At 31.3% G+C, this 13,231-nt stretch overlaps 1 protein-coding gene across 1 annotated transcript; it reads left to right on the top strand.

Annotated features, from left to right (window-relative positions):
• Positions 1–1,948: 1,948 nt before the first annotated feature.
• Positions 1,949–4,500, top strand: LOC130727347 (flotillin-like protein 4). Its single transcript, XM_057578453.1, has 3 exons — positions 1,949–2,688; positions 2,796–3,191; positions 3,840–4,500. The coding sequence occupies exons 1-3, from the start codon at positions 2,158–2,160 to the stop codon at positions 4,350–4,352; spliced, it is 1,440 nt and encodes a 479-aa protein (XP_057434436.1). The 5' UTR covers positions 1,949–2,157; the 3' UTR covers positions 4,353–4,500.
• The last annotated feature ends 8,731 nt before the right edge of the window (positions 4,501–13,231 follow it).

Here is a 13,231-nt window from a genome sequence, read left to right as displayed (position 1 = left end):
TGGCTGCAGTTAGTCTAAGTTACTTTTTATGAAAGTTGGTGGCTGCAATTAGTCTAAGTTACTTTTTATGAAATTGTGGCTGCAATTATTGATGCAATTGGGTAGTTGACTACGTGGTCTCTATTGCAACGGTTATGTAACCGTGGCAATATGTGGCCTCTATTGCCACGGTTAAGTACGTAACCGTGGCAATAGAGACCATCTATTGCCACGGTTATGTGCGTAACCGTGGCAATATGTGGCCTCTATTGCCACGGTTACCAACTACGACCCGTGGTTACAGGCGAAGCAATTGCCACGGGTCACCCTTGAACCGTGGCAATTGCTCAATTGCCACGCAAGCTATCGCCACGGTTAAACCGTGACGAAAGGGCGTGCAGAACCGTGGCAAAAGGCCTTTTCTGTAGTAGTGGGTGGAGGGTGGGAGCGGCAACAGTGGTGGTATGAAGGTATCGATGGTGGCAGTGGTGGAGCATGGTAGTGGCGGCGGCGACAATGGTGGGGGTGGTAGCCGCAGCGGTGGTGGCGGCAGTGGCGGCGATGATGGTGGAGGGTGGTGGTAGAGGGTGGTTGTGGCGGCGTGGTAGTACTGGCGATAACGATGACTAGAGCGTGGTGCCGGCGGCGGCGGTGGTGGCAGCAGTGGTGGTGGAGGCGATGGTGGAGGGTCGTTGTGGTGGCGACGACGAAGGTGGAGGTGGTGGTTGTGGTGGCGGCGACGACATTGGTGGTGGTGGTGACGACGGTGGCGGTGGTGGTGGAGGGTGGTTGTGGTGGTGGCGACGACAGTGGTAGTGGTGGTGGCGACGGTGGTGGCGGTAGTGACGATGGTGGTGGTGGTAGTGGTGGAGGCGGTGGTGGTGGAGGATGATTGTGGTGGCGGTTGATTAAATATATTCAAGTAGTTTATACATTGCACTCTTATCATGCCTTATTCATCATCTATAGGGTGGGTTAAATAATCCATCATTTTGATGTATAAGAGGAGATTGATGTATAAGCTTATACAATACAATGTGATCACCAAACAATGGATAGGTCAATAATGTATTGTATAAGCTTATACTATCATACCTAATACGACGTACCAAACTAGCTCTAAATAAAATGCTTGTGTAAAGGTTCTAATGAGGCAATAGCTTGAAGTGTGGTTTTTTTTCTACCTTATTGCATGAGAGGGTTGTTCTCATGTTTTTTCTTCATCCAATAAAGCTTTGGTTGTCTAAAAAAACGCTTGTGTAACAATAAATAAATAAATAAAAACAAACGCTTGTACAAGTTTTCAAATTAAATCTAACAGTGTTGAAATGTGATTTTGATATATTAAAAAAATTTCTATTTATATTTTATATTCAAGATGATATATGAAAATATCAGTTTGAATCATATCAACTTTGACAAAACCAATCTTTTTTTGAACATGACAAAACCAATCTTACAAATATCAAAATATAAGCTTTTATTAATTTATTCTCTATAAAAATAAATAAATTTTCCACAATGTTTAATTGAATAAAAACTCTTGTACAAATTTTCGAATTAAATCTACCTCCAGTGTTGAAATGTGATTTTGATATATAAAAGAGTTTCTATTTTATCTTTTATATTCAACATGATATATAAAAAAAATCAGTTTATATCATATCAACTTTGATTGCACAAAAAAAAAAAAAACTTTGACTAAACCAATCTCACAAAAATCAAATTAATCCAAAGCAAGTTCTATTTAGGGTCAGATTCTATATATTCCATATATAAGCCTGAACATACATTTATTGCACTGCGTGGCCCTTTCCTATTTCTTCTAACTTTCTTGGTGGTCCTTTTCAAAAAAAAAAAAAAACTTTCTTGGCGGTCAAGCTAGCTACATTTACCAAACAGTGTCAGCTTCTAGGAAATTTCCAGACACTATCAATTAATAGAAAATCATATCCGCAGAATTCAAAACTAGTGATTCTATCTGCTAATTAGTCCGGATTATGATAAAAATCTTAATTATTATCTCTCTATCTTTAATTATTTGTCACAGTTTTATGTTATCTTGATCTGCTGTATATATACACATATTCATTGGTTCATAACTTCTTGCTTTTACAATCACATTGATCTCACAGTACACATCACTCTTTTAGAAAAGAAAGACAAGAAGGAGCAATCATGTGGAAGGTAGCAAATGCATCGGAATGTCTGGTGATCACCGGAATCGGAATTGACGACATCAAGTTGGCCAAGAAAGCATTCATTTACCCTGGCCAATCATGTACCGTCGTCGACCTCTCTCCGGTGAACTACACATTCGAGGTCCAAGCCATGAGTGCTGAGAAGCTCCCATTCGTCCTCCCTGCTGTCTTCACTATCGGCCCTCGTGTCGACGACAACGAAAGCCTCCTTAAGTACGCCAAGCTCATCTCCAAACATGACAAGCTCTCTAACCACGTGAAAGAGCTTGTCCAGGGGATCATCGAGGGTGAGACGCGTGTTCTCGCTGCCTCGATGACCATGGAGGAGGTTTTCAAAGGCACAAAAGAATTCAAGCATGAAGTGTTTGGGAAGGTTCAGCTTGAGCTTAACCAATTCGGCCTCCTCATCTACAACGCCAACGTCAAGCAGCTTGTTGATGTTCCTGGCCATGAGTATTTCTCTTACTTGGGGCAGAAGACTCAGATGGAGGCTGCAAATCAAGCCAAGGTAATAAACCTTAAACCCAAAATCAATTAGTTCTAAAATGTGATTATCAATTTGTTTTCATTCCATTGGTTAATTTTTTTTGTTGGTTATGTCTGTGGTGAAATTAGGTGGATGTGGCTGAGGCAAGGATGAAAGGGGAGGTTGGGGCGAAGTTGAGGGATGGGAAAACGCTTCAGAACGCAGCGCAGATTGACGCAGAGACGAAGATCATAGCCACGCAGAGGCAAGGGGATGCGAAGAAGGAGGAGATAAAGGTGAGGACGGAGGTGAAGGTGTTTGAGAATCAAAAGGAGGCTGATGTTGCAGAGGCTAACTCTGAGCTTGCTAAGAAGAAGGCTGTGTGGGCTCAGGCAGCGCAGGTGGCGGAGGTAGAGGCCGCAAAGGCGGTGGCGCTCAGGGAGGCAGAGTTGCAAGGGGAGGTGGAGAGGATGAATGCTGTCACGAGGACTGAGAAGCTTAAGGCTGATTTCCTCACCAAGGCAAGCGTGGAGTATGAAACCAAGGTAATATCAGATCATCATTCATTTGTTCTTTATAATTATTCAAATTAATTATTGTCAATTGATTGTATCAAGTTTGATAGTGCATTAGTGCCTGAAATCCAAAAGTTAATACCTAAGAATTACCAGTATAGAACTCTTTAACATAGTGGCTAATTTGTACTTATTAAAGTATATGATATTGGAATTAATGGAAGCACATTATTAATTTCATATTTGATGGTTCATTTTATCTGATTATTCTTGGAAGAGCAGTTGACATTTTCTTAGTTACTTATGTGCTGTGTGATTCAAAAATTGAAGCATTTGGATGGTTGACATACTGTAAGTATGCTAATTGGCATTTGGCAACTTCATTGAAAAAAATGGATTCATTATCAACTTGTTCATTTTTCTGACAAAAACAGCTAATAAATGGGTTGGATATTGAATGAAGGGCTTTCAATAAAATATATAAGTCAATGTCAAGAATGTTTGGAAATCATTTTATTTAATAATTGATTCTAAATTCAAATCAAATTTTGGATTAGATTCTGTGAGTAGCTTTTGATTAGCAGCATTAATTGTGAGAGAAAAATAAATTGATCCAAACGTGCTTTTGTGATCATCTTTTAACTCACCTGCTGAAATCCCATGGAATTTCCTGAATAGGTACAAGAGGCAAACTGGGATCTGTACAAGAAGCAAAAAGCAGCTGAAGCAATTCTCTTTCAGAAGGAGAAAGAGGCAGAAGCACAGAAAACATTAGCAGAAGCAGCATTTTATAGTCGCCAGCAAGCAGCAGAAGCAGAGCTAGTCTCAAAGAAAAAAGAGGCAGAGGGTCTTATAGCACTTGGTCAAGCACAAGGAGCATATTTGAAGTCACTTATGGGTGCACTTGGCAACAACTATGCACAGCTAAGGGACTACTTGATGATTAATGGTGGCATGTATCAAGAGCTTGCAAAGATCAATGCTGATGGAATTCGTGGGCTTCAACCTAAGATTAGTATTTGGAATAATGGTAATGGTGGTGCTGAAGGAACTGATGGAAGTGGTGCCAATGGTATGAAAGATGTTGCTAGTGTCTACAAGATGTTGCCACCTCTGTTCAACACAGTTCATGAGCAAACTGGTATGCTGCCACCAGCTTGGATGGGAACCATCCCTGACAAAACTTCTTAGTCTCTTAAGTCTTAATTATACTACCAAATCACATAATATATATGAATGTGATTATCAAGTACTCGTCTTTTTATTTGGTTTGTTGGATTTCATAAAGTAAATACACTTTCAAGTACCTTATATATAAAGTACCTTTTAATGTTTTCAATTACCAATTCAACCAAACAACTGGCAGATGATTGAATGACCAGGTTTTCCCCCTCTCTCTGTTCTTTTGGTAGACTATCAAGGAGTGGAGACACACACAATGTGAGTTACTGAGAATATAAGAAAGAGAAGTAATTTGGATGCAATCTGATAAAAAGAATGAGTGATAGATATAAAAATTAAGTGTTTGAGGAGTGTATATACTATTAAGGATCTATCTATCATAATCTTTTATAATATTTATAACATTAATTATTTTAATTTGTCCTGCTTGAGAGTTGAGAGTGTAATGGTAAATTACATTAACTCTTAGTAAAAATTCCATCCACACACCCACTTTTCCTTTTATTTCAATTCTCTTCGACATCACATATTATAATTTTTTTAAGAAATCAAAAGTTTATTGAATGCGCAAGAAGTCGAGATATAGAACCTCTCGACAATAGATTAAATACACATATGTGAAGGATTTTTTCGATGAGAGTTCAAAATAAAAAAAAAAAATTTAGATGTGGGTAGATCACATATGTGAGTGTAGGATTTTTTCGATGAGAGTTCAAAATAAAAAAAACTTTATTCAATGAATATAATATCAACTCCCTAGATGTCAATTTCAACTAAGAATTAGGGATTCTGTCAAAAAAAAAACTAAGAACTAGGAATGACAGTGAATAAGGTCTGGGTAGGGTATTATGCTACTTCTCATGCCCGCGTTTTCAAAAATTATTCGTACTCGTTTCTATACCTTTGCAGATTGCAACTTCAATGTTTGTTCCCCGTACACGTACCTAAGGTTGTCAATCTTTAGAGGTTATCTAATCTCGCGAAGGGGAGGTAATCTCGTAAGAGATTTACTTCATGCAAAAATAATACTTTTTTAAAGCCATAATAATGACGAAGTCTACTAAAAATTATCCAAATCATCCAACAACGACAATTAAAATCATGCATAAAATTATCAAATATCCAAATATAAGGTACGTAAGTCATAACAAATTAACAAAACATCAAATTATGATAAATGTAAAACAAGAAAAAATAGGTTACTAGAAGTTATGTGAGTGGAACGCACAGTGGTTGCGAATGCAAGAATGAGGGTTGATTTTGTTAAAAACCTTAAATTGGTGGGTCAAATGTCTGAAATGTCCCTCTACTACTCAATTTTTGATATTTCAGACCAAGTAAGTTAATCTCGTAATCTCGTGATATTACAAGAGATTAAGAGATATCTCTAGAGATCACCCGAGATATGAAAAAATAGTTATTACCCCCCTGCTGATCTCGTTTTTGGTACCTGATATCGTAATCTCGTAAGAGATTAAGAGATATCTATATACTTTAGAAAAGAGAAAGGTTGTGAGACCCACCTAGATGATTTGGCACTCCAAGAAACACTCTCACCCAACCCCCCTCTTTGCCTGACAAGTATCACCTTATTTTTGATTTGGATCAAAATAGTAGAAGCCCATTTTGATTTCATTTTTTATGGAGGCCCATTATTGAAAGCCTTTTGAATGCTGATTTTATTTTTATTGTTTTTTAGCCCCTCAATAATTGTTAACATAAAATTTGAATACATATACCATTAATTATCATTTTTCAAAAAAATTCGAAATACTTACCCATTTCCTATAATTACTCATTATGTAGGGCCATGAACTCTAACAGATTAGGTATAATATGCTTAATTTTCTCATAAGGGATTACATTATGCTCCTTATGTAGGGCCATGGACGTTGTGAAAGGAATATTTAATAAGTTGGCAAAAAAAAATTTCCACGTATAATTATTTAAAATGTTGCTTATATTTTTAACCCTAAATCAATCAACCTTAAATGCACATGTTATTAATAGTTGTCCCTTATTTAAGTTGAAATTATGCAAGAACTGATACACTTTTGGTCAATGCATTTACATAATATGTCTTCAATTTCATGTGGGACATATTAGGAAAAGTAATCAGTTTTTATTGGCGGCATTGGAAGATAAATGCGTTGATTTTTTTAAGGATAAAATTTATGTCAAGTTCCTTACCTCCATTTCATCAAGTTTATGTGTAATTTTTCGAATTTTGACAATAAATTCTTAATAAATGACATTTATTTTTAGAAATAGTTGCACATGTGTCATCACATGATTGGTAAACTTGATGAAATGGATTTAAGGAACTTGATCTAAGTTTCTCCGTTTTTTTAATCCTTATTTTGAGGTGAGATCGTCGTTTTCCCCCTAAACTAGCGGAATTACCCGTGCCCTGCACGGGTGACTTTTGTTATTTACAATTTAAATTTCATGTAATATTATGTTTTGTATCTTTTTAGTAAATATATTTTAACAATTGTTTCAACTATATGTTCTTAATAGTGATAATTGTGTATTAATCTACCACAAAAATTATTATATTAATTTTAATATGGTTGTTCGTTAATATAAGTGCTAAATTGAAAATTAAAATTTTAATTAAATAAGACAATAATAAATAGGATGAGTCATGAATTTATATGTTGTGACAAAAAAAATAGAATAGTTTTTTTTTTCTTGAAGAGAAAATGGATGAATTTTGGTGTCATGTTGAAAAATTGAAAACCATTAGAATTGGTATTCAATTGTTTTTTTTCTTTTTCGAAAGATTAGTATTCAATTGTTAATAACCACTGTATTCAATTGGGGGAGCTCTTTCATATATATAGTTTTATAGCTTTTGTAAACTTATGTTTTATTATTAAAAAAATAATTCACTTCTAAGTGTGACAATAAAAAAAAATTCTTGGTTTCATCTTAAAAATTTATACGTTGAGATAATAATACTTTTATAGATGAGTTCAAAAACTAATACCGTCATAGATTTTGAAAAAATAGTTTTATATTCCTTTTTCGTAAATTATTAATGTATTTATTTTGTATTTGGTCATAACTCATAAGTACTATTAAACACCGCAATTAATGTGCCAAAAAATAGTGAAATAAGTTTTTTGTTTTGGAGGGAAAATGAATTACTTAGGGGGAGACATGTGGCATAAGGCTTCTAGAAGAAAACATTATTTTCATATGTACTAGCGGAATTACCCGTGCCCTGCACTGGTGACTTTTGTTATTTATAATTTAAATTTCGTGTAATATTATATTTTGTATTTTTTTAGTAAATATGTTTTAAAAATTGTTTCAATTATATGTTCTTAATAGTGATAATTGTGTATTAATCTACCATGATTTTTTACTTCAAAATTTTTACTTATTTAAATATGAAAAAATTTAAAATTTAAAAATTATAAAACATGTACAGATGTACTCATTATTTTGTATTTTAAATTATAAATTTTGTATCACGCAAATTTTTGTATATACATTAAATTAGTATTTTTAATTTTTTTAATACATGTACTCATTTTTAATATTTGATTGATTATTTTTCATATCAATGTTTCTATTTATAATAACAATAACAATAATAATAATATATATTTTGATTCAAAATGTTAATTTCGAAGAGAAATCAATATGTAACAACAAAATGAAACCCCACTTTTACTAAAAATCAAATCAAATCATAGAAAAAATTATCAGATTAAATAAACTAAAATAATAGATAATATACGAAAATTATTTAGATCGAAAGGCTTCTCTTATTTTTGAATAAAGTCTCACGTGACTATTATTTTTAAGTTTGAACTCATTCCCTTTTTTAGTCTTTGGCTCTTCGATCATACCTTTGGTAACCACCGCCTACCAGGGACGATGGAGGAGAAATCCATTTTATCAATCCAAGCAGATAAATTGAAGGATTTCTGCATGTCTTTCCCCTTCATGATTTAAAAAAGAGGTGAAACAATATATAATGGTGAATCGAAAATGGAAGAATGAGTAAATAATAGGATCATGAAATAAGGGTGTTCATAACTGAACCGAAATGAATTAAAACCGCTCAAACCGATCCAAAAAACCTGATAACCAAAAAAACCGAAAAATCGCAAAAATTGATATTTTGTGAATGGATCGGTTTGTTTTCAGTTCCCATGTTAAAATCGAACCAATCCAAACCAAAAGTATTTATTTATTTAAATTTTGACATACATAATTACCCATTTAACCATACTTATGATGTTTTATTCCATGTATACCCAAACCTTTACAGTAATGTGTTTAAACTTTTTCAATTTAGGAGACATATGTCTTCTTTTCATTCAGCGAAAGTGAAACCATCAATGTTCTGCTTCTTTGCCTCTTACTCAAAATAATACGTTTGTAAAATTGGTTGAAAATCAACTTAGATAGAGTTAATTAGATATTGTACATGAAATGCAGTAGTGTTACAAATCACAGACATCACTTAGCATGATATCTTCTCTCTGTACAGTGCTACTTGTTTTATGATTTTATTTTCTATTTCGTTATTTATTTCAAGATTTTTAGTTTCTTTGAAAAACTGAAATGCAATCCAATCCAAACTGACAAAAATTGGTTTGGATTTGAAAAAAAATAATTGAATGATTAAATTATAAAACTGAAACAATCGGATCAGATGAATTTGTCCTTTAAAACCGAACCTCGAACACCCTATCATGAAACATGAAATAAATCATTTTACACAACAAATAAAAAGGAGTGAATAAGACTATAAGAGGATAATAATAAACTTATAATATTGCGATCATACAGTGGTGGTGGAGAATTATAAAATAAAAAATGGAATAAAACTCTGAAAACAATAAATCAAAATAAGGTAAACACAATGTCACAAAGAACAGGTGAAAGAGAATGTTATAGATTAAAAAAAATAATGTGAGAAATGTCTCAAAAGAGCAAATGAATTCTAACCAACGTGCATGTATAGCTAAATTAATTATTATTGCATTAAGATAAAAAGTATTACCTGACACATGATTGATAAATTATTTTTCTCTATAATTGTTTTAAATGAAAGAAAAATTGAAGGTGAAATCCTTAACATGAAATCGAATAACGAATTGAGAAACTGAAAAATGAAAGGGAGGAAATAGAGGAGTACGGAAAATATGGAAGAGGGTTGAAAATACTTACCATGCAGTAGACGAATGGAGAAAAACAAAATAGGATCAGTTCTTTTCATAAGAAATCCCAAAGATGTTCAAATGATTCATTAATTAAATTATATCAATTTAATTCTGAAAATATGGAATATTCCATTTTGAAAATTCAATTATTTAATCAATCTTGTCTAATCTAATTAAAAAAATTCGTTATTTATTTCAAATTATTTCATTGTTCCAATAAATTATCAATTCTTGAGCACCATCGTTTTTAAAATTTGAATTTAAAAACGATAATTAATTATACTTATTAATTTTAGGAATTAATTAGAGGCATTAATTTCAATTATAAGAAATAAAATTTAGGGGTGTAATCGAACCGGATTGGTTCAAATTTATGGTGTTTAAATGTCTGCACCAATCTAACATGTTCGGTTTGGGTTGGTTCAGATTTCATGATTTTTAATTCTAAATTCGAACAAAACCAACCAGATCTCAATCGGATTGGTTCGGTTCCGATGGTCGGATTTGAAATAAAAAAATATTATTTGGAAATATGCACGAAAATTAATCTAAAAACGTGAAAAATTATAAAAAATATAGAAAAATCTAACATTTTCAAAGAACAGAACATTCGATAATGACATAAATCATATAATCTAAATAAAAATAACACCTCTAATACAAACATGAATATGTAATGTAATGGGCTGAAAATGTTTGGGCTTAATGTAAAAAAATTCTCAATTCATTAGATTGGTTCAGATTGATCGTTTTTTCAATCCACAAATATGATACTTGAACCGATGGTAATCGAATTCAGTAAATAAATCTGAATCGAACTAATGATCTAATCCAACCCATTGTAATGTGTTTCGGTTCAGATCGGTTTGGTCGGAATCGCGGATCAGACCATACCCGCTTGCACTCCTAATAAAATTTGTAGTAACTAAAATAGGAAGTATTTATGCAATTGGAAAATTTTCGAAAAATTCAAAATAAAAAATTAATGATGCTGAAAATTAAAAAATTCAATATGTATTTTATTTTCAAAAATTCATTTGCTCATCGCACACATTTTATAATTAATCTAGTATTAAAGGAACTTCGAATTTCATAAAAAATTAATTTATCTTTTAAAATCATTTTAACCATAATATTAAGGGAAAACAGATAAATGAATTTTATAACTGAAAATTAAAAGATCCAATATACATTGATTTTAGTTTTTTTGGCTTGGTGTCTTGTTTGTTGCTGGAACTCTTTTGGGCTTTGCCCCTTTTAATATATATTTGGCTTTTCCAAAAAAAATTAAAATAAAAATGATTCCAATTATTTTTATGAATCGTATTTTCAAATTTATAATATTTTTTGATATATCTTAAAAAAGAATTTAAGGAAAAATAAAAATTGATTTTTTTTATAATCAGAATTGATTATTTTCAAAAAAATTAAATCTAATGTGGAATTTTTTATAATGGATGAAATGAAATAGGTTCAGAGATGTTCATGTATTGTATCATCTTTTTGAAAATTTGGACGGGGTGAAAATAATATTATTTGGAATTTATATCCTTACTTTGATAGTTTTTATAAGTATTACCTATGTTTTATTCTTAAAAAAAGAATTTACCTTTGAGTGTAACAAAAAATAAAATTAATGTGGTTACTGGTATGTAGCAATTTACTTTTGTTGATATATTATTTTTTTATAAGCATTTTTTAAAATTATTTATGTATTGTGTATGTGGCCATAATATTATTAAATTTAGCAATTGATGAGATAAAAAAAGTTGAAATCATTTTTTTTTTTGTTTTCGAGGGAAAATGAATTACTTAAGAGGATACATGTTGCATAGGTCTTCTAGAATAAAACTTTCTTACATTCTTTTCATATTTATATAAATATAAATATAGATATAGATAAATTATTATTTGGAAAACGTAGCTTTTAAAATCAACTCTGAAGGAAAGAATCACTTTCTTCAAAGCATCTAGTTAATTATTATGAAGCATCTGCTACCTAGAAGAAACATTAAAGAGGAAAAATTTGTATGACACTAATTTTAAGGGTATATTATCCAAAAAAAAAACCATTTTAAAAGTACCTATAGAAAATTAACCCTGCATATGAATGAAACTAACCTTGAAAGAAAATATGTCGGAGCAAAAGGAAATGAGCGAACATAAGTACGGTAGAGTGAATGAGGGGGGAAGAGAACGTGAGTGAAAAAGAATATACCTTTAAGAAATTGTTATTGCATCTAAACAAACTCCTTAATGATACCAAAGATAAACATGAATGAGTAAAAATAACGAAGAATCGTGAGTTACAACGAATAAGAAGGTCTTTGCGTTTATAATTAATAGTAAACATATAAGAATTACAATTTAAATTAGTGTGTTTTAATTGGTAACAAAAAATATAGTCTGATTTGATTTATTATTATATTATACTGTATTAATTAGAATAACTAAATAAGGAATTATTAAGAGTTTTTTTTCATTCCATGGAATGATTAGGAGTTGATATAACTGAATAATGGAAAACATTTAAAAGTGTATATTTTATAATTGAATCACAAAATTGATTTTGCTAAATAAATTATTTGAATTTGAAACACTTGCTAATTTAAATATTTAAAGTATTTATAAAATTAACTAAATAATTTAAATATGCGAAGTAGATGACTTTTTTTTTGAAAGCAGAAGTAGAGAACCTGAATACGGGGCATTAATAATTTTTTGACCAATATATGCAGATATATCTTTGTAAGAATAAGAGTCATAAATGTAGTAATAATTATTTGGTATTGATTTCTCTTTATATTCCTTAATTGACTAATTTGAATTTAAATTTGAAAAAATTTACTTATATAAATTATTTAATATTTATAACTTAATTTAAATAAATTACATCATATTTATATGTTGATATTTTCGAATTTCTTATTTTTCTTATAATATTTGATATATTTAAAAATAATTTCAAGTAAATTTTACTTTAAAAATATGAAATTTTATAATAGTAGAGGATATTAAATATGGTGAGAAATGATCATATGCTCTTTTTTTGAAATTTGCCGAGATGATCATATGAAATAAAAAACGTGGGAGTACCAAAATAAAAAATTTAATTAGAAAAAGAACTAATATCCTTACCATATAGTTTTCATAAGTAATACTGATGTTTTATTCTTAATTTTTTTTTACTTCTAAGTGTAAAAAAAAAAACTGAAGTTACCGGTTTCAAAATAAATTTCTTTAAGTTTATATTTTTATAAACTCTTTTTCAAAATTATTAATTTAGTGTGTATGTTGTCATAGGTATTATTGAACATAGCAATTAATGTGACAAAAAAAGTGGAAATGAGTTTTTTTTTGTTTTGGAGGGAAAATGAATCATTTAGGAAGGGACATGTAGCATAGTTCTTCTAGAAGGGACATCTGGTCTGCTAAAAAATTCATCCACCATGAATAATATTGAAGAATGGTCATGGCTGAACTACAAGCGTTGGGTTCCTATCCTAAGTTACAAGTGGCAGGTATGTTTAAAATCACAACTCCTCTGAATTTCCCTTCTCTTATCGTATCTAAATAATTAACCTTCTCTTTTATTTTGCTTATGCAGCTTCATGGAGTTATTTCGAGGATGAGCTCAGAGATCAATGGACGTTGATCGACCCTGTTGGGAATACTCATGTTGTTGTATACAACATGAATCCT

This window comes from Lotus japonicus, chromosome 1 (assembly GCF_012489685.1).
Source record: "Lotus japonicus ecotype B-129 chromosome 1, LjGifu_v1.2".
Lineage (NCBI taxonomy): Eukaryota > Viridiplantae > Streptophyta > Magnoliopsida > Fabales > Fabaceae > Lotus > Lotus japonicus.
Note: the sequence above shows the minus strand (reverse complement) of the source record. Positions and strands in the feature narration are given on the sequence as shown.